The 22,559-nt window shown below is 46.9% G+C and overlaps 1 protein-coding gene across 1 annotated transcript in view; it reads left to right on the top strand.

The window, feature by feature from the left end:
* Nucleotides 1-5,942: 5,942 nt before the first annotated feature.
* Nucleotides 5,943-22,559, top strand: part of WNT7A (Wnt family member 7A) — a gene marked incomplete at both ends in the record, with an annotated part of 34,878 nt that continues 18,261 nt past the window's right edge. The window contains 3 exons of the mRNA XM_080625503.1: nt 5,943-6,013; nt 6,820-7,046; nt 18,654-18,925. Of these exons, the coding sequence (XP_080481629.1) occupies nt 5,943-6,013; nt 6,820-7,046; nt 18,654-18,925 (570 nt within the window). The remainder of the gene's footprint in view (nt 6,014-6,819; nt 7,047-18,653; nt 18,926-22,559) is intronic.

The raw sequence follows: 22,559 nt of genomic DNA, 5'->3' as shown, positions 1-22,559 counted from the left end.
TTCTAGTCACCCACCTCTCTCCTTATCCAGCCCCTGTGACAGTCTGAGCCCATCAGTTACTAACTGAAGCTGCAGGTAGTCAGCTCCCAAGTACTTGTGCTGGCTTGCATTGACTACTTGGCTTGGATGGGCCCCACCTGGAGCACACCCCAGTGCGATCTGTGGTCTGAGTGTCCCTCTCAAAGGGTGCAAACCTCCACCAGCTTTCTCAGACCCCTTGTCCTGAGCTTGCCAGTTGCCTGTCTGTGTCACCAAGACCACCCGTACGAGGCAGTTGGTCACAACCAGGCACGTGTCACCTTTTTATCGTCACAAGTGTTCAAAACTGGACAAGACTTGCTCTGGAAGCATCCCCCCGCCGGTGCAGTGGCATGGTCAGGAGGGGTGGCCAGGGCAGGGGAGGTGGCTCACACCCTTCCTGAGCTCTGACCTGCTGCAGCTCCTCATGTCGTGTACTCCTTGTACAGAGAAACTCTGCAGCAGGCTATTTATTGCTCATTTTGCAGCCCCACGAATATATCTGTAAACTGAGAAGGGGCTGTGGTTGCTGAGGATATGATCTATCACAGGAATGGGCCAAGAAGAGCCCAGGAAATTAACTGGCTTTGAGAGTATTATTTATTTATTATTGTATTTTTTTAAACACCCTTTTAGGAGGTAGGAGATTCTCAGTACAGGGAGCCCTGGTATATTAACCTCACATTTTTGCTACTGAAAGGACTCTCTAGTCTGACTTCTATGTTTTGACAACAAAACAGTGCAGCTATGATTAGCCTGATAAAAGGGAGCCAGAGTTGGACTATTGATGGTATGTGCATCTAGGATCTAGTTACAAAATGGGCTTTTAACCACATTCTCCCTTGTGAATTTGTGTTATCAGAGGCCATCTTAAAAACAACAAAAAAAAGACAGACAATCCTTCTATTTCATTTCTGTGGGTATGTTTCTTGTATCTCTTTATGCTTATGAAAAATGAGACATTAATAACCTTGACCAGAACCACACACTGAGCAGACAGGCGCTGTGTGAACTTCCTTACTTAGCCCATGCCAGTGCAGAGACCAGCAGCAGCAGTGAACCTCTAACCAGAGGTAAGTGTCGGATCCAGCTGTGGTTCTGTGAGGGAGTCCATAGGACTATATCAAGACCAACAGACTCTTCAAGCTTCTTTTTTATGATCTAATTTATTTTGAGAATACATTTTGAGAGCTGATTAGCCAGCATACTAAATCATTGCACTGCCTAACCCCAAAAAGCAACCCTGACAAACAATTAACAATAGAAACACCATTGTAGCAACAAGTGATGGATGGCTCCAGGGTGTAGCTTGGGCCTAGTCTTTGTTCAGAAGAAAGTGGCTGCTGCTAAATAAAGAACTGGGTAGTAAAAGGTGAGAGCAAAGAGATCATATCTGCAATGAAACTATTTGCTCTGCTTGAGGGTATGTTTCTCAGAGCAGTGAGCATCTCAGGAGGCAGGAGAGCCCCTGCCTGATGACTGCACACCCGGTGCACTCCCTGGGAACAGAGTGAGAGGCTCTCACACTGCCTTGGACTCTCTCTTGTAGAGTCAGAGGCATGTGTTGGGACAGGCTCGCAGACAGCGGTGCTTCATGGAGCAGCAAAAGCCTCAGACATTCCTGTAGAGACACCACAGAGTTCTTTCAAGGGAGGAATCCAGAACTGGGTTTTATCTGCATACAACTTACCATAGAATCACAGAACCTCAGACTGGTTTGGGCTGGAAGGGACCTTAAAGTTCATCCAGTTCCAACCCCTGCCATGCCAGGGACACCTTCCACTAGAGCAGCTTGCTCAAGGCCAAGATCTGGGATTTCTTTTAACCTTTGTAAGAACAGTTTCAAGTTTGTTTCTATTGCCACAGGCAATATCCTGATTCCTACTTTTCTGTCATTAATTTCTAATCATTGTTCCAAGTTTTGTGTTAATTTACTAATTTGCCTATAACTTACTGCTGTACTCTGTTAAGAGAAATTGGGTAATTTATCATAATGCCTCATATTGATTTTACTATGCAGACATAAGCAAGTAATAAATTCAAGAACATAGCATAAAAAAGAAAGCTGGATATATGCACACTGTAAACCAGATGGTAGGTAAAGATTAGTTACTATAGACCACTGGAAAGACGTATGGTTGAAAGGACCATTTAAGGTCTACAGCACTTTAAACGGTGATTAAAATGCTTGAAACACTTTGCCAAACAAGACAAACTACCCTCCATAATCTGCACAGGAATGTTATTTTATGTATGCTTCACATGAGCACGCACCCATGCACACACATATATTTAGGTCACTATTTTTTTTAGGAACAGAGTAAGAGAAAGTCATTGATTAGCCCATTAAATCATTTATCTTCATTTTCTGAGGAGGCTTTGCTATTTTCTGTTTTTACTGAGCCCTTAGACAACAGTTTGCTCAGGCTTACCCACCTCATACCCCTGTGCTGAGTTAAACAGCTGACTTGCTGAGGTTGGGCTAGACAAAGCATCTCTAGCTTCAGCACCAGGAATAAAAAAAAAAAAACAAACCCAAAATGAAGCCTAAAGTGATCCTGGACCATGTCTTATGTTCCAGGTCACCACAGCAAAGAGTATGGACTGAAACTGTGAAGCAGATTTAAAATGACCTTCTGGTTGGTTTAGCGTTCAGAGGTCCACTTTGGAAAGCAGGTTTAGTTTCAGGATGAGACTCCTGAGACCTTTTGTGCCCATTTGTGCTCAAGAGCTATTGAACCAATGTGACCAATTGTAACAAGAGCAACAAAAGAAGCTACAACCCCCACCTCCACCATGCATCCCTAGATCCTCAGCAGCAGCAGTGTTTGGGTGGTTGGTTTGGGTTGTGCCAGCCCTCAAGAGCCCAAGTGTGGATCAGGACGTCATTGTACCAAGCTGTATACAGAATTATAGAATCCCAGACTGGTTTGGGTTGGAAAGGACCTTAAGATCATCCAGTTCCAACCCCCTGCCATGGGCAGGGACACCTTCCACTAGAGCAGGTTGCTCCAAGCCCCTGTGTCCAACCTGGCCTTGAACACTGCCAGGGATGGGGCAGCCACAGCTTCTCTGGGCACCCTGTGCCAGCGCCTCAGCACCCTCACAGGGAAGAGCTTCTGCCTTATATCCAACCTGAACTTCCCCTGTTTAAACCCATCATCCCTTGTCCTACAGTCATTACCGTAGTCCCTGATGAAGAGTCCATTCCCAGCATCCTTGTAGCCCCCTTCAGACACTAGAAGGCTGCTCTGAGGTCTCCATGCAGCTTCTCTTCTCCAGGCTGAACAGCCCCAACTTTCTCAGCCTATCTTCATATGGGAGGTGCTCCCTCCCTTGATCATCCTTGTGGCCTCCTCTGGACTTGCTCTGGAGCAAAAAATAAAACCCTTCATTCGCAAATCCGCACAGGCAAAACATGCTTTGGTGACTGAAATGACAGGGCATGTTTTGACATTCAGAAAACTGCTCGACATGCAGAGAGGACAGTGCACTGAGTACATCCACTTACAGAACTGATAAAGCTTGTGTAATCCTACTTCCTCATGCAGGTCCATCCCACATTACTTAAGCTGTTGGCCTGTGTACCTCACGAGAGCTGAGTGAGCATCTCTGTGTGAGTTGTGCACAGGGTTCTCCCGATCCCCTGCTTGTCATACACCCGTTCCCAGCGCTTCCCCGCGCGGGCACCCGGCAGCGCACGGCCACAGCGCGGGGTGCCTGTCTCAGCACGCTGCTGGGGCTGGGCTCGCTCCTAGGCAGCAACACAGCGTGTTCCCTGCCCATCTCAGGAGATAGGCAAATGCAAATTGGAATCGTGCCCTTCTGCATGTCTCTGAACGGCACCTGCCTTTTCTGAGGGGTTTCCCCATGCTCTAAGCCTTGCATAGGCATATCCTCTCTTGCACAGGCATTCACTTTCTCACTATGTGCTGCCTTACACTCACACGCATACGCGATGCGCTCCAGCCCACCTTGTATCTGCTGCTGGGACACTCAGTGCCTGCTTTATTCCACCTGAGGCTGCTAAAGCCGTGAGGCAGCTGCTCCCTCTGCCCCAAAAAGTTCTGAAGGTGCTGGGGGCCGCCGGCTCTGCCCGTGCTGCCTGCGGGGCCCGCACATCCCGTCCTGCCCGCACACCCCGCTCTGGCCACTCTGCCCGCCGAGCCCGCACTGCCCGCCAGGTGGCGCTCTGACCAAGAGTTTGCGGTGGCGGCGCGGGGGTGCGGTGGTGTGGGGGGTGTTTGCGGGGTCCGGGGCTGCTCCCAACACCGACACCCCAAATCCTGCTTCATTCTCCGCACAGGGCCTGGGGCCGCTCACCGGTTCCGGCTGCTCGTGGCGGGACGGCCAGGCCCGGTTCGGCCTGCGGGGGGAGCTGCCGGGCGTAAGGGTGATGTGAGAGCGCCCGCAGCAGCGGGACACACAGGGCGCTGGAAACGGGAGGGAGCCGCATCCCTGCCCGGGCACTCCGCAGGGACAGCGCTGGCCGGACTGCTGACCCAGCCCATTCATATCCCCCCGGTGCGGTTCAGGGAGCGGCGGTTCGGGTGGCGGGTCCATGCGGGGCACCGGCGCAGTTATGCCGCTGCTCCGATCGGTGCCCCGGGAGAAGCGCTTGGTCCTGCGTCCTCGGAGGGATCCCGAGCGCCTTTCACTGTTGTTTTTTTTTTTTGTTTTCAGAAAACCCCTATCAGCAGAACAATTCCCTCACCACACCCCTGTTATCACGTAGGTAACCTCCCTGCTTGAAATATTTTTAATGGGTAATAAAATAGTCACCATATCCGTGTAAATTCCCGCAAGGAAGTGACAGGATGCTCCCTCCCGTGCCCCCCGTGGCAGGACAGCGGCTCCCGGAGCGCCCCGGCTGCAGGGTCCGACCCGGCGCGGCCCCGTCCCACGAACACCTTGTGCAAGCCCACGGCCGCGCAGGGCCCGGCAGGACAAGGCATCCCCGCCTCTGTCATTGCAAACTAAGCGGAGAGGGCACCGCAGGTACACACGGGCGGGGCTTTCCCCGGCCCCGCTGCGCTGTGGTACCGGCGGCGCTGCCGGGGAATGCTGCCGGGGGCTCGCCCCGCCGCGCCGGTTCGCCTCGGAAACCGGGGGGGAGAGTAGCAGCACGTTACACAGTAGCGGGGAGGCAGAGCGAGGGGAGGAGCGTCCGCGCCGGGGCAAACGCATAAAACCAGCCCCAGGTGCTCGGCAGCCCCGGCGAGCGGCAGCTACCGCGGAGTAAAAACTTGCCCCCCCTCCCCGGTGCCGGCCGGCGCAGAGCAGCTCAGGGAGCGGCCCCATGCCGTCCGGCGGGCCGGGGCCAGCCCCGGGGGCACCCCCCGGTGACACCCCGCGCAGCTCCCGCCGCTTTCCCCCGGGCCGTGCCCGCAGGAGGAGTCGCGCTCTGCGCTCCAGGAGGATCGCTGTGAGCCTGCGGGCAGGCAGGTGATCTGCCTGCCAGTCTTGGTTACCCTTCTTCCCACCTCCCGCCTTTCTTCCCCCCCGGCTGGACAACTCCCTCCCTGGAGAACACGCCCAAGTAGCTGAAAAAGAGAGAAAGCGAGGAGAAAAGAAAAAAAGGGGGGGTGGGGGGGAGCAGGGAGGCAGTTACCGCTGGCCCTGGGGGAGCCGCCGGCGCTCGGAAGGATCCCGCAGCCCGTGCCCTGCCGGCAATAAAGCGCTACGTGTGACAGGCATACAAATCCGGGAGCGCGGGAGCGGCGGGGCCGAGGCGGCCCCGGCGGGCCATGCTGAGAGCCTGCGGGGGCTCGCCGGGGCGCAGCGGCGGGGCGCGGCGGCGCGGGGGGCCCCGCTCGGCCGGGCGGCCCTGACCCACCGCACCGCCGGGACCGGGACCGGCCCCGGGCCGGCTGCGCGACACGCACTGTTTCGCACGTTGGGCTGAGACACGGCAAGCAAGGAATATGAACAGGAAAACAAGGCGCTGGATCTTCCACATCTTCCTGAGCCTGGGGATTGTGTATATCAAGATCGGGTAAGTAACTTTTTTTTTTCTCCCCTCTTTCTTTTATAACAATCGCGCTCTCGCGCTCCCAGCCGAACCTGCCCAGACCTGTTACTATTTAACTCGGGAAGTCTCAAAAAGAAAAAGATGATGGTAGTGATCACGGTTATTTCGTAAAGGACAGGTGAAGCCCCCACCCCGCTCTTAGCGACCCTGGGGGAGCGGAGCCGCGGGGACCGGGCGGCCCCTGCCGATGGAGGAACCGGGGACCCCCACGGAGCAGCCGGGCCTTTCTCCGCTCCCGCCTGGGGTCCCGTCCGCGGGGCGTCCCCGCCAGCCCCCCGCAGCCACCTGCCGCCGGTCGCGGCTCCGCTGCCGCGCACGGAACCCCCGCACCCAGCGGGGAACGGGCCGGTGGCGGCTCCCCCGACCCGTCCCGCAGCAGCATCCCCGGGCCGGGCAGCGCGGCGCTGCCGGCCCTGGTGCGCCCGGCTGCGGGGGGATGCGGCGGCGGGCGCGGGTCACCCCTGCCCTCCCTCTGCCCTCCCGCTATCCCACAGGAGAGGGAAAACCCTCCCGGCCCGTTGGCTGTGCGTGGCCAGAGCGCGCAACGCCGCTGCACGCGTTTTGATTTCACGAATGAGGAAGTTGGGTCCCGTTTTGGCAGGAGCCCGCGTGAGCCTTATCTCCGCTCCGGCTGTGGAGAGAGGGAGAGGGAAGCTCAGCGGGAAGAGGCGTCATTTTTCCGAGGGCACCTGCCAAAGCTGGGCTTGGCAGTTGCTGCGGGTGAATCGGGCACCAGCCACCCCTCAGCCCCTGGTGTCTTGTCGTTGCAGGGGTTTTTCCTCTGTGGTGGCCCTGGGAGCCAGCATCATCTGTAACAAGATCCCGGGTCTCGCCCCCCGGCAGCGGGCGATCTGCCAGAGCAGGCCCGACGCTATTATCGTCATCGGGGAAGGGTCCCAGATGGGCATCAACGAGTGTCAGTTCCAGTTCCGCAACGGGCGCTGGAACTGCTCTGCCCTGGGCGAGAGGACCGTCTTCGGGAAGGAGCTCAAAGTGGGTATGTTGCCTCTCTGCTCGCTGATGGCCGGCTCACACCTGCATGACACCCAAAGGGGGGCACACGGAGAGCATCGTGGGCACAGCTATGGCGTTAGGAAGGATCAGCTGGCTCGTCCAGCTTGTGCCAGCCAGGGCAGGACTGTCACCTTGGGCATCTTCACTTGGATGCTATGGCTGTTGTTACCAGCGTGACTGACATCCGTGCTTCCTCCTGGTGGGGCACCTGCTGTGGTTAAGGAAAGCCCTTTCACATGTGTTAGCTTCCACCACAGCATTGCACTGTCCTGGTCTTGCAAATCCTTTATGAAAGGTTCCCCATCTGTGCGTGCAGGACAGGACAGCAGCCTTTGTTCATGTACTTAAGAATGTGAAGAAGGTGTTTGGTTCTGGTTAAAGGTAGTGGTCAGAGAGCAACTGCTGAGCAGGGAGCAGCTCAGCAGTGACACTGGCCTGATGTTTGTACCTGTTGAGACTAAGTCCAGCAATCAGTCTTGTTCTAAGAGACTTCCACTGGACACGGCAGTTATACTATAGCAACTATATGTAGTGTCCCCCCTCCCACCACAAAGAAGGGGTGGGTTCTGCTTTGAGATGTCAGGACATTCATAAAAACTGTTCCAAGCAATAGTCAGAAAATCCTGTTTCCAATTTCCTTCCTTCCCCCCCTGACACCCAGTTATTGCAACAATACAAAATACATCTAAATTCTTAACTGAAGCAGCATTAATAGTGACAAACACAACACCTGAAGAAACAGAGCTCTCATACCCCTGTACTGTAAATCATGTAGTAGTGGAGCTTACTCAGTAATTATTGATTCCACAGCACTTAAAATACAAAGACTCAGGAAAGGTGTTTTCCAAGTACACGTATAGCCATTTTTAGAGACATCATTGAAAGCTAATCACTTACAGGACAGCATTCTGCATCCAGAAGTTGAAGTTGGGATCTGTGGTTTTCAGCCTTAAGGTCTTTCTGCCTCCTGCCCACGTAAAATGTAGATGCCAAATGCAGAAAACCCATCAAACAATGCTTAGCATGACAGAAAACATGGATCTTTCATTTGAATGGAAGAAGTGATTGAGGACAGGAGGTAGAAGAGCCCTGAGCAGTCCCACAGCAGCTGTGCCCTGGCTTCTAGCTTGCTGGGAAACCCTCTGGACTGGACTTGTTCCAGGCACTGTTTAGTCATCTATGGACAAATGGCAGGGTATGTCCCTAGTTCCTCATTCCTGCATTCCCATGAAATGCAGGAATACATCCTTGCTGCTCTGCTCTGGAACTCCTGAGAACTCCTGGCAGGAACCGAACGTGTGTTTTATCACATGCATGCATGCTGATACGTGTATTTTCCAAACCTCAGTGACATTTAAGGGAAGATCAGAAAGAACAGGATGACTAAATTTGAAAGCCCCGTGTGAGTTACCGATATTTCAACACCTTTGATAATCAAACAGGGTGAGCCAAGTAGGGGATGTAAAAGCGACCCTGCACAACATTGTGAAACATCTGAAAATGGACCATTTATTCAGATTAGCTCACTGTTTCTATTCCTTGAGCTGAGCTGTTCCTGTCAGTGATGCATGCAAGTGTTTGCCACTTATGTCAGTGAAGAGCCCATTTGGATGGCTGACAGGTTTGGGCTCATTTACTCCAAGAGTAACATTTCCTTAAACAGAAAATGTGAGAAGGATTTTTAATTCTTCAACGACTCTTAGAACTGCGGAGTTGCTGTGGTCTCTTGTACAAACATGCACTCAGTTCCTCCCCCTGCCTAAAATTGAATTATTTAGCTAGCGGGTTATATTTAGGTCCTTTTAAAGAAAGTCAATATTGAAGGAAGTAGACTTTGATCTGTCTTTGAGGTGATAACTCTTAATATGTTCTATCTATCCATTATGAGGCTAAGATGGATAGGGCAAAATCGTCGCTGGCTTTGGAACACAGTCAAGTGTTGAATGGCATCCAAATGATAAAACTCATTTAAAGAATAACAAACCCCTTCAGATTTAAACAGGTTATACACTTAAATTTGAAAACAAACCTCGATAAAAATCACACAGGTTTGAAATCTGCAGTGGTGAATTTTACTTGCACCCAAGACGTGCATGATGTCTCGAGGACAGAAATACTCAGGCCTTCAAACACTGGGAAGTGTTATAACATAACTCTTGCTCAGGTTGTCTCGTTGTTCTTCTGCTTATTCCCTATCAGCATGTACAGAGACCTAGAATATCTGACACAATTCATTTTTCTACAGCTATAAGAAAAATAATCTGTTCCCCAGGTTTCTCCCTCTTTTCCTAAGATCTCTGTGTCGGGGTGTGCTCTACGTTACCATTCAGAGAGATAAAGGTTAATATTACCCCCATGAAAAAGGGTAAAGCCTATGTGCCATAAAGCCATAAGTCAGATTAGGTGCCCACAAACTAGAGGAGATCAGCCCTCTGTGCCTTATCTAAACAGGAGGAGGGATGTGGGACATGAAGGACCATATATCCTAGAGGTTACAGTGCACAAGAACAATCTAGGTTAACATTAGTTACTGTATCCTTGTAGCTTTTTTAATTAGCAGCAGCAGCTCTAGATCCTCAGTCCCTTGCCATTGTGTGTATTACAAAATACTATTCAAACAGCAACTAAAATATTATTACCTTTTATAGCATTCAAAGACTGATTCTATTTCTCGGCCAATTACATCCTTAAAGTTATTATCTAGGAAGAACATGGGGCAGCTTTGTCTTGCCACCTGCAGTAAAGTCCGTGGCCACACATGACCTCATTGAGCTTTCTCTCTCAGAGGCTATGCTCTGCCTCTGGAGTGGCACTGATGTACTGGCTCTATGATTAGGGTATGACTTCAGAATGACAGTGATGTGGCTGGCCTGGCCACTGCGCTGCTGAACGTGTGCAGTGAGCAGTCTAATATCAATCTGGGAGGATGTGCTTAAATAACTCTTATGCTAATAGGATTTGTGTGTGTTTGTCCATACAAATAAGTTCCCTTGGATACCACAGATTCTTGGGAACTATTTCCCAAGCTCTCATTTTGATGGCTCACCAAGCTAAACCTCTTCAGAACCTGGTTTCTTTACTTTTACCTTTACAGGGTGATCCGCTTTAGGAATGTTATGCAAATGTGCCCAAATTATTGAAATTCTCTTCTTGTCACTACAGGGTGATTCAGGAGGCCTCAGTTCTCCCTGTGGCTCTGCCATTGTGTGGCTGAGGGACAGAGACCCTGCTCTGTGCTCCTCTTTTCCTGTTCTTAAAATGCCAACAGGCAGCCCTGGTGGAACACTGAAGTCAGTAGGAGGAAAGCATCAAATTCAATTTTCCTGCTCTAATCTGTAGCTTGCATGTATCTGTATTTTAACAAATTCACATCTAATCCATCTTTAAGGGATAATTTAGTTGTAGAGTTACAGTTAACAACTATTTAAACTCACTCATGCTTCATATGGCCTATTTGTGACCACAGACTGGAGTTTCCAGCTCGTGTAGCATACTTCAAACCAGTGCACAGCATATACTCTCCATTTCTTGTGTCATTTTGTCTAGTTTGTCCTTCAAATAAGAGAATCTTCCCTACTGACATACTGCGGATATCTTATCGTGACAGCTGGTGACAAAAGTGCCAATAACATGAAGAGAAATAACAGAGTAAAAGTGGCATCAGTTTACTCCAGCAGAGGACTCGGTCCAGTTACGGGACTGATAAAGTCACCATCAAGATCACCACAAGGATTTTTGTTCTAGACAGTTCTGTAGACACCTTATTAATAATGTAAAGTCACAAAGAGAAATGTTAAAATAACCATGGAGATGATGCAATGCTGCAGTTCTGGACACTTTTAAAACCAAACCTATTTGTTACAGTGCTCAGCAGTTCTGTTCCTGAAGACAGCCACAATTAAACCAAGGGTTTAAAGCAGGACTGGCCAAAAAATTCCTGCCCACCTCTTTTCAGGTGAAATGTGGTTCAAGCCTCAACATCTGAGCAACCAGGGATGCCTTTGATAGAATGAGAAAATCAGATTTGGGCTCTGACGGACTGCAGAAAGAGCAAGTGCTGTAGCAAAGGCTCTTCATCAGGTGCCTTACTAACCCGTTTTCATGTGCAACCTTGTCAACAGGTAGTCAACAGTAACTTTGCTGTTTGTGATAATCACAGGCCAAGGAATAACTAACTCATATAATTCCCTTAGGATATGTAAACGTTTCATGGTATCTGGAGCGCAGAACCATATTGGCAACATAGGGAAAAACTGAAAAACTATGTCCTGAGCAGCACTGCCACTATTAAATGAAACCTCCCAAGTGAAACTAATGCAAACTGTTTGACCTAATCTCAGCAAAGTGACACACAAAGGAAACTCATCTCAGTACAGGTCTGTGAAAAGAAAGGCACTATGACCATGCAGAAGCTGTCACAGACCCTGCATGGGAGAGGATGGAGAGAATAAGCCGAGGGCTGTGAAGACGTGGTGGTCTGCAACGAGCATTACAGCAAAACAGGTTTCAACCAAGTTTTCATCCTGGTCTTACCGAAACGCATCAGTTCTTTGGTTTCTTTCAACTAAAAAATGTTTCAGTATAATCACATTGATACCTTCATCCATCTGACATTACTCATGTGAATAAGGAAAACTGAAATCAAAACAAGAAACCATATGGACCAAACTTCTGCACACAGCACCAGTGTACATTGTGCCCAGTGCCTTTGAGCGATCACTACAGATATACCCAGATGTACACATTCAAACAGGAGAGGCTGTTAGCTTTCCTTTATAGGCTATATTACCTCTACGCTGCCCACTGGACTGAATTTAGCAGTGATTTATTTCCCATATATTAAAATAAACTTTTCTTCTATGGCTTCAACAGCATAAAGGAAGAGGGGATATTCTTGTCTATTGCAATAAATAACAACTACCCTACAAGCCAAACTCTTAAGTAGCTTGTTCAGGAGCTATCAGGAACTCTCTCTTTTGCTAGTATGAAAAAGAGAACAAGATCTAGCTCATCCTCCTATCTGGCCTGGAAGAGTTCAAAGAAAACAGAGTAAAACTTTGTTTTGTCACTGTGTAAAGGACACAGTTTTGCAAACATTTGGTACAGGTGTGTTCAAGAGAGGATTTAATCTTCAATCATTTTCCAGAGCTTTTTGATTTGAAATACTGATGTAATCGCTTGTGTTAGGTTTTATAGTCTGATTCTTTGAATTACAAAATAAGAGACCAACTAAACAACCACTGGTAGCTCATCCTGAAAATCTTGCTGTTCTCATATTGCACATAAGATTACCTGCACAAGTCTATGGGAAACCAGGCTCTAAGTGCTCTTGTGCTATTCAGTGTTCAGTTTTCTGACCCAGTGGTGTTGCAAAACCCATGAGATACGTGGAACAGAAGTACTGACATTCACAAGTGTCAGAATTGGTATTTCTGTGCAGTTTCTGCACAGAATATTTCTGTCAGGCAAGGTCAGAATTGGTATTTCTGTGCAGTTTCCAGCCCTTACAGACAGTTCTTAATGTCAGATTCTTACATGAGAACAGTCACTTGCAGGCAAAACAGAGGCCAGGCCTGAACATCCCAAACCCAGCATGCTGTTGTAAGCCAAAAAGTCAATCTATCTCAGCAGGGACTGTCACAGTAAGATAAAACATTGCCCCAAGGTCACTGCAGTTGGAATTCCCATCAGAAGGTTTTCATACCTGCCTTCAAATGTGTCTTGTGAGTACATGTTTCAGAGAAACAGAAAGATTACATTTCACTGGAAAGGTGGAAGAGTCTCTCCTATTGCAGGGTCAGCACATGGCTCTTCCTGAAGCACGGCTTCTGGAGGGATCAGAACCATCACAAAAGGGGAAACTGTTGTTTGAACTCTGAAATACTGGCTGTGATGTTTGTAATGCACGTGCCTTCAGTAGCAACTTCGTAAGTTTAAAGAGGGTAGTTTCAGTATTTCCTCTCCAAGAACGTCATGTGTTGACAAAACTAAACTTCAGTTTGTGAATGTGGGCAGAGACTAAACCCCCCAAACTCTTGAATGTCTCTTAGAGCAACTCTACTTGTTTTATTTGCTGGTACTAATCTTTGCAGAGAGCATGCTGTTGTTATATAGAGAACTGCCATTCTCATTTCAAGTCAGTACAATATTTTAAGGCACCAAACCCCTCAAAACTTTGACCCATTACAGAAGGGGGAAGACAAATAGGGGAAGGGTACTTCAGTGATTTTTTTAAGCTACCATTTTTATTAATCATACATGCTAGGTTAAGGAAATAGAAAGCAAGACCATACATAGCCTACCAAGGAAGGAGGAAGGAAACCTGAAAGTAGGTAGAGAATGAGTCTGTTCTTCGTTTTCCCTAGCTATGAGTTATGACCTCTGTAGAGAGATGTGAAGTAATGTTAGCTATGGCACATAATTGGCAATGCACATTGTGTTTCCATCTTTCTATTTTCACAATCATATTTCAGCTTATGTCACTGCAGGTAACTCCCTCTCTGACCTTTTGGCTTTAAATAGCAAAAAATACAACCCAAGTTTTCCAGGGAGATAAATAGAAATTTGTCTTTTTTATTTCACAGCTTAGTCAGTTTATGAGGGGGACTGATGGGATGGGCCAAGCTATTTAGAAGCATACTTAGATCCCGAAAGGTACTGAACTGCTGAGCACTCGTTGACTTCCTGCAAGTAAACCCACTCTATCTTGCAAGCTTTAGGTCCTGTTTCCCATGCAACATCAAGGGATTATGCAGCTTTTTAAAACTAAGTTCTTATTTCTAATCAGAGTGAATGAGGCTTTTTACAAACTGTTCGAATTTTTAGATGAAACTAAATTGAAAGCTAAATTAAAACCAGAATGCAGACCACTCTTTGCAGCTGATCCACTTGCTGATCAGCCAAAGCCCAGTCACACAAACATTTATACCCAAAAGCAAAGATATACATGTGAATATTTGCAGGATTAATGCTCCCCGGTATGCATGCATTGTATGGAAGTATGCTCAGTGTTAGGAGAGCCACCTGTCTTGGTATTACTTACATTTGCACTTACCTATGGTAATCTTAGTGCTTCCCTTTGTGACATTTGACACAATGTGGTGGTGGTTGACTGTGCAGAGCTCAGAGACAAAGCCAGTTTGGGATTGTTACATGCTGCCCAGTGAAGGGTCTAAAGCCAGGACTCCATTGCTTTGGAGCATGATTTGCATCAACGGAGTGGAGCTGCGGGAATATTGGAGGCCATGGATGCCAAACTCTCTGCCGTCAAAGCAATTGGAGCTGCAACACGCTGAATACCTTATGGAAGCCCAGAAAGAGTGGGGAGATCTTTACGTCCGACACATGAAGAAAAGCCTCTGTGTTCCCACAGCACTGAAGCACTTGTTTAGACTGAGGACAGCCCCTGTGTGGATGGGGAAGTGGAGCCAGGCTGGTGTCAGTGCCCATATCCCATGGCCAGGCTGAGTGCTGGCGGGTGACACTGCTGGGGTCAAGCACAGTGTGTGCCCCCCACTCCCCACCAGCCCCACTGTGCTTGAACATCACTTGCAGTGTTACAGCGGTTATACCTGGCAACGCTGCCGTGGTTAGAAACCTGTCACATCACCAGCTTCATTAATGACCAGAGCAATCTCTGACAGACTGCTGCATCCTTTCCTGCAGCTTCTAATGTTTGGAGTTGATCTCTGGCATGTGTTTAGCCTTTGCTCATTCCAGACAATGAGAAGAACATGTGAGTTGGGAGCTGAAAGGATGGCTTACAATTCCTGTTCACACAGAGCCAACTCTCCACCTCTCTCCACAGCTCCTGTAGGGCTCAGGCAGCTGTCATTCATTCTTTCTTCTGCCAGTTTACTCTTCACAAGTGGTTTTACGTGCACCCTTGCAAGTCACGGGCTGGAAAAGCCTTAACAAAACCTCTTAAATTGACCTAACATCTGGGATCATGATTTCCACCAATCCTCCCACAAAGATCACTGGATTTGTTTTTTTATATGCATTCCTATATTAAACTTACTTTTTAAAAAATACCTTTTTTTAAAAAAAACATAGATTTAAGTCCAGTTGCAGTTTAAGGATGGGTTCAGTGAGAACTGGCTGCGAGAAGGTTTAATTCCTGAGTCTCCACCCAATGTGTCTAGTGAATGGGTCAGAAAATTGTTGAAGAGACAGTTTGGATAGCTCACACCAATGAGTACATTTTATTTAAGCTCTCTCCAAAAGGTGTTTTCTGATCTCACTGCTGAAAACATACCAATTTACTCTCCCAGCTACTGCCTGATCTTCTGAGCCATCTAGAGAAGGTAATTACTGCAGATTAGAGTTTTCCACACTCTATCAGTCATACATAAGAGCAAACCCCTTGATTTTACCATGAGCCTGCTGACTATCTATCTATTTTTGCTAGGAAAGAAGTGTTTTGCTTATTCTGGTCACTGGCCAAAGCAGGCTCTGTGTCTCACATGGTGTGATGCATTGCTGCTAGTTCTGTCGTTTCCTTGCCCTATGTTTTGTACCATACCTCCTGCTTTGCTGAATTTATCTTCTTGCACCAGAGGTGCTGTTCCCACCTATGAAACATTTTGTGATGCTGCAGTTACCATCACCTTCAGCTTAAAATAGATATGAGAGTGTCAGTACAGTGTTGGTACCAAAGACTGACCTTTTTCTAGCACTAGGATCCCGAGGTTTTTACTACTAAATTTTCAGAGGGAAAGTAAAGCACAGGTCTCAGCTGCAAACTAAACAAGAAAGAAGATAAAAGAGGATGGTATCAGCTCAGTTCCCAAATTGTTTCAGAATCCAGCATCCAGCAGTGATGATGTTGCACCTTTCAACCTACCCATGTTTCGAGATTAGACTGAATATGGAGCAGGTCAGGTGTTCTGGAGCATCAGCAGAGTCTCAGAGGAAACCACCCATTGCCTGCAAGCAGCAGCCTGAGCCTACCTTGTTAGAGCAGTGTTTCCTTCTGAGATCCTCTAGGCACCTCAACTGTCTGCTGAAACCAGAAGTAGAAGAGTAGCATTTGCTATTTAAAAGTGGTAGGAAAGCACATGTTCTCATATTATCCCATCTGGTGTCCAAAGCCCTGTTACGCTGCTTTGGTATCTAAAGCATTGTCACAGAGGAGGCTCAAAATGAATTAAGCTTCCCCCTAGCCTGTATGCTGACATTCCTATGGGCCAGACAAGGGTAATGAAGCTTCAAAAAGTGATTAATTTGTGGAAAAACAGGGATAGTTTGATGCAGATGGGACAAGCCTGTTCCACTTTATCAATACTGCACCAATGCCAAGGTTCTTCCTGCCTGGATCAATTCCTCCAGACACTTAGTTTACCTTGTAATTCTCTAAGTTTTAGCTTCAAAAAGCTGCTCAACTTTTTCCCCAAAACAAGACCAACTTATAAAATAACTTAACTTGTGTAATGTATTTTATGGTCAAGATTGACACTGGGGTCTGATTCTGCTTGTGCCAGTTTTATACTCACTGCGTTGCATTTTGCTCCCTTCTAAGAAGCAAAAGAGCTGCTTAGTCTTTAATATGTTGAGTATGTCAGGTTAAAGTGATCTTCCAGTGTTTTTTTATTCTAGATCTTGAAAACAACTTGTGATAGAGCAGAAATCATCCAACCAAAGGAAAACCAGAACCAGATGCAAATTTCACCAGAAATTTGGAGTAATGCATTGCTCCCCTCTGAGCAGAGAAACTAGGACTTCTTATTGTACCTTGCCCTGTTTGTCAGTGCATTTTTCATAATGTTGTATTTAAAATAGTGAGGATATTGTTGAGGATAAACTGGAGGAAGAACTACGAGGTGCCCTGGCTGGTCCTGGTGGATTCACTCTGGAGTGGGACCCAATTTCCACCTGCTTCCTCTGGTCTCTTTACACAGAGGCACTGAGAGCGCAACTCCAAATCCATCTAAAGCCTGTGATCTCTATCCCACATTCAGATTTTCATAAAAAGCCATGAGTTCTGGAAAGCCTCATCTGCAAAGTCCACAGTCCCAACAACTCAACATTTTGTGACTTTTTTTAAATATAGGGAAACAAGAAATCCTTTGAGGAATAATGATACTTTACTACAAGTTTCTTAAATACAGTGCATGGCAGTATTAGTGGGAATATTGTTTATGTGATAAAAGGGTATGAAGTTGCCTATTAACAGATTTTATGTTATCTTGTTTTCCATTGTACTTCTTTGCCTTAAGGAAGTGAACATTTTGCATTAGAAGAACCATTTAGTGGCAAGTAAGAGAAATCCAGATCATGGATGTGAAAGGGATGTAGCTGCAAATGAAGTGCTTGTAAGATTGCTTTCCCAAGTAATGATTTTTTTGTGAAATCCAATAAACAACAGAAAAGTGCTTGTTTCATGTATAAGAAACTATTGCCAGTAGCTGAGCTCTGCCAGAACTCCACTGCTGGGTGTTTGGAGAAGGGAAGCTGATCTTCCCATCTGCACCTCTCCTAATTAAGAGCCTGATTCTGATCCTACTGATGCAAGGGTAGATTTTGACCTCGGAGAAATAAGAGTAGCGGTAATTACTTAGTTTGGGAGATCCACGGGTTTTTTTTAAAGGGCTTTTTGACAGACATAGGTGACCTCTGCAGATCTCCTTAGGTTTTGAAGGGGCCCTCGTGCAGCAGAACCAGTTCCAAAAGTCTCTCACATCTTATAGGACCCACACATTGTAAACCCACAGAGCAGAATGCAAAAAAGCTTCAAGAAGATACATTAAATCATAGATTTAAAGTGAGAACCAAACAGAAGCCTGTTGTTGGTCCTTTCCAACTCTAAGCATCCTATGATTCTGTGTTGCACAAATCAATATTGGCTTAACCTCTTCCTCATAGCCCTCTAGGGAGGCTGTTACTTTGCCTTGCTTTTGTCATGTACCTGCAACAGGGTAGGGGTTTCTTTCCATCCTAATTTTGAAAAGTTAAATTTGGAAATTTAAATTTTGAGACATTTTGAAATTAAACCCAAAACTGATTTCATTGAGTCTGCACAAATATCACTGCTGAAAACTTTGTGATACCTACAATATAAAAACCTCATGTTCCAGATCAGTACAGGTATTTTCAGAACAAGATTTCTAACAGAGGTTTTCTTCCTGTAAACAGAGGCTGGTTTCCTGTACAAACACCTTCAAGTGCAGAATTCAATTTCTGAATAAAATCCCATTTCTGATTTTTTAAGAAGTTTAATGTGGTTGTTTTAGCAATTTCACTCCCAATTCCACCTATTTTCCTTTTTTTCTTTTTGAGCTAGAGCATTTGCCACCTCACCCTGTTGCTATAAAAAGTTTAGTTTGACTACTTCTAATACCATCTGGAAATATACATATGAAGTTGCCTAAACAATACTTTATATCTTACTATCTCATAGAGAGCTATCATTTCAGAAAGTGAGCGTCCACAAAAATCAATACTTAGAAGAGTAGAGACCTGCTTATGCCTGCAGATTTACAGCACTTCTAATAATAGCCTCCTGATGTTTGCACTGCAGGAGCTTGCCTATGTTTTTCTAACTCATGTCACCATGTTGTATCATGTATTTACAGCACTGTTTTGATTTCAGGTAGCAGAGAAGCAGCATTCACATACGCCATCATTGCTGCTGGAGTAGCACATGCAATCACAGCTGCCTGTACACAGGGCAACCTGAGTGACTGTGGCTGTGACAAAGAAAAACAAGGACAGTACCATAAAGAGGAAGGATGGAAATGGGGAGGCTGCTCTGCGGACATCAGATACGGAATAGGATTCGCCAAAGTGTTTGTGGATGCCCGGGAGATTAAGCAAAATGCAAGGACACTCATGAATCTGCACAACAATGAGGCTGGGCGGAAGGTAAGTCCCTCTGCTCTCCTCCCAGGCCATCTCCAGCCTGGGACTGGAGATGGGTTAGGTCATGGACGGTGCCTAGCAACTACAGAGTGCTTTAATGCTGACCTCATTTTACAGTAGACAAGTAGGCAACTTGGTGAGTTATACGAGCTGGTTGGACCATCTGTCCATCACATATTTGTCTAAAAGTTACTCTCTACAGCTGGAAAAAGAAAAAAGCAAACAAACATTTTAACTGTAAAGTCAAATGATACTTTATGGTAGAAAGCTTGCTGCTACTGTGTGGGTGAATGGGATTTTCATCAGGTTCAGACATGAACTCCTCATTTGAAAAGGGATCGTTTTCAACCCAACTCTTTAAACCTTGCTCTTTGTGTGAGGACTACCTCTAGAAGTATAAAAATACTTTAGCAAAAAGGCCACAGGCTGACTCACTGTTACACTGTTATATGGATTTGCTTTATCATTCTGCACAGCAAGATGCCTGCCCCCTCCCCATTCTTTCGGACTGGGAAGCTGAAAGCAGCTGCTCCAGAACCAGTGCTCAGGAGGACAGGAATTCAGCAGCTTCCAACATGTTTCCTGTGGATCCTGGGCACTGGGTGCCCCAGGTTTGCTGCCTTTGCTGTTTGCTCCACTTGGCCAGTTTTCTGATTATCAACAGCAGCTGTTGCAGAAGCAAGACCTGATCTGACCTGTGCTCCTCAGATCCCTGCTGGTCAGGCCTTCTCCAGCATACACTGAATGGTCTTGGTGGTGCAGGGGCTCTGATTTACACCAGCGAGGAGTGGCCAGGGGCTGTTTCTTGCTCCCCATGTGCCGGTACAGTCCAGCGCCGCTCTCCGTACGGAAGGTGCTGTTTTGCTAATCGCATTTTACAGAATGAATGCCAATCCTCTTGCTTTCTGAGCTCTCTGCTTTACCTCCTCCACTGAGCATTAGTACTGATTTGAGCATTATGTTAGTGTGACTTAGAAGCAAATGGGAGAAGGAAGTTAGGAACAGCAGTAAATTTGTGGATACTATTTTTGTTGTAGTAATTACCTGTGGGCTCTGAGACATCTCCACTTATGCTGGAGCCAAGTAGATTGAAAAAAAAAAAAAAGAGCCATTTCCACCCCAAACAAAAGCCTAACCCTTCTTTTATTTAATGCTACTGTAGTAGTTTTATAGATGAGATTATGGTTTTTACTCTGTCTAGTATCCCCAATGCCTGCTTGTGTCTTGCTCTCTAGTGCAAACACAGTATGTCAAACCACTAGCAAGATTAACACTGAGTTCTGAGAATAAATCAAGGACTACCCACTAATATTTGCTGAACAAATGATCTGAGATCTTTATTGCTTACTGAGAAGCCTGGTGAAACACTGAGATCCACAGTCTGCTCTGTTATACAAGCACAAATCCACTGAAACAGAAAACTGCAGAGGAGTTTCACCTTTGTGGGAAAGCTACTTCCTTGAAAGGTCTGCTTGTGTTCGATAGGTGCTGGCAGTTAAAAGATTCCCCAGAAATGACACAGCAGCCTGCAGACGGCTGCATACAGAGATGGAACTGGCTACTGCCTAGAATTCTTTTCTTTCCAATGCAAAGCTCAGAGATACAGAGAAAAGAAGAAGTTGCATTTTTTCGTCTCCATTATCCCCCAGGTATGGACCCAGGGTAGAGAAGGAGGGCAGCTGGTCCTAGAACTGGCCTGTTTTCAGAAGCCTTGATGACATGAGCTCCTTGTGTTTCTCACCTATATGTGCACAATTTGCTGTCCTAAAGGATTGTGCCTGGAAGACTGAGCTCTGCGCATTGTTACCTGGGAGAACAGTGGTGTGTGCTATCTCTGGCCATCTGCCATTTCTCCAGCAGGCTCAGGAACTGTTCTGATCTAGAGATATTTCTACTCTTCTTCCTGCATCCCTTACAGAGCAAAATTACTGATCTTTGTTTGAACAAATCTCTGAAATCTTCAGGGGAAAGAAGGAGGAACATGACTGGGAAGAGGCACGTTCCTCCACCATCCGGGAGAGAATGGATAAATGATGTTTTTGCTAGCAAGATTCCTTTTGGGCTTTGCTCTTATGTGAAAGATCACAGTACTTAAAGACAATTGGCAGAGGGAGGCCATTACGGGTATTTGGCAAGCTAGGTCTCTCACAACCTAACCCTTTCACAACAAAGACTGTCTTGTCTTGAGGTGGTGCTCTCTCTTTTGGAGCAATATGGATCTTATCAGTCTATTCTTGGTGGCTTTCCTCTAGGCTATAAATTCTTGTCTAGTTTTACTCGCCCATGGCTAGGTTTTTGATGATATTTATGCATGTAGGAGACAGACTGGCACCTGCTGGCCTTCCAGAAATAAACCAGATGTTCAATTCTTATTGATTTGTTATCTTCACCTGTAGGCACTGCTATGCTGTTCACAAGCCAGTCCCTTATACTTTGGTCTTGCAGTGTGAAACTGTACTGTGTGCTGTGCCCACTGCCCTGGGCACTCACGAATGACCTGTGGAATGGTTCTTCTTCAGGATTACACCAGCTGCAGAGGATTCAGGATGCGCTCTAGTAAATCATACGTGTGTTATTATCTAGTTGACTTCCTAGGAATCACTGGCAAATTCATCTGTTCCCTCTTGGTGAGCAAGAGATGACAGACTTTGCACTGCAGTGGGCAGGCCCGCTGGGCATGAGTTATAAACCTACAACCTATGCCGCATGGTATAAACCTACAGAGAATCAGGAAAAGTCTGATCCACACATTTTGGAGATCTTAATTCAAGACTTTCCACCTTCTCATAGTTTTGTTTTACCTAGGCAGATGTCTCTCTATCTCCTGTGGTGCCAACAACGGTCTCTTTGAATCATAGAATCAACCAGGTTGGAAAAGACCTTTCAGATCATCAAGTCCAGCTGTTACCCCAGCACTGCCAAGGCCACCACTAAACCAACATGACTCTGCCGGAGCAATCTCACAGCTGTCCGTCAGCTCCTTCTAGAGGTGAATGAAAACTGACTGTGCCACACGTGGAGGATTTTAGAGGTGACAGGTGGAGAACATCCACCTGTGTTTTTTCCTCAAACAGCCTTGGTAGTGCAATGCTTGGAAACACTTGTGTGCACACCCAGGGTGCAGTGAGAAGCACTCACACCTGAGATCAGCGGGTGCAAAATGTCTCCACTTCCAGCTGCTCCCACACTGCAAACCAATGCCAGTGATGCCAATGGTTCCTGCAGGATGATGCCTCCACTGCTGGGGTGGAGCCAGTAACTGTTAAAGGACAGGGCTCTCATTCTGTTCCTCTCCCTGTCTTGGTGACAAACTGCCAGGACTGAGTTCTGTAGCACACAGGCACAACTTCAGAGTTCCCAGGCTGCTTGGAAGGGAAGGGGCAGAGTTCAGAACAGGGGTCATGTACACTCTACACAACTGGCCCCAAGCAGCCCAAGAAGCCCCACATAATTTGTCAAACCTACTGAAGAGCAGCTGTTTCTGACCTCCAGAAGCAGAGTTTAGGGTGTCTTTCCTCTTTGAATTAGTATTTCCTGAAATGCTGATTCACTGCAGGAAGAAGCAAGCAGTACAGGGAGAACAGGAGGAGAATTCATAACAGCAGGGTCAGAAAAGAGAGATAAAACTTGAATTAAT

The sequence above is a fragment of the Psittacula echo genome (genome assembly GCF_963264785.1).
Source record: "Psittacula echo genome assembly, chromosome: 9".
Classification (NCBI taxonomy): Eukaryota; Metazoa; Chordata; class Aves; order Psittaciformes; family Psittacidae; genus Psittacula; species Psittacula echo.
The sequence above is the reverse complement of the archived record's forward strand: the minus strand, read 5'-3'. Positions and strand labels throughout refer to the sequence as shown.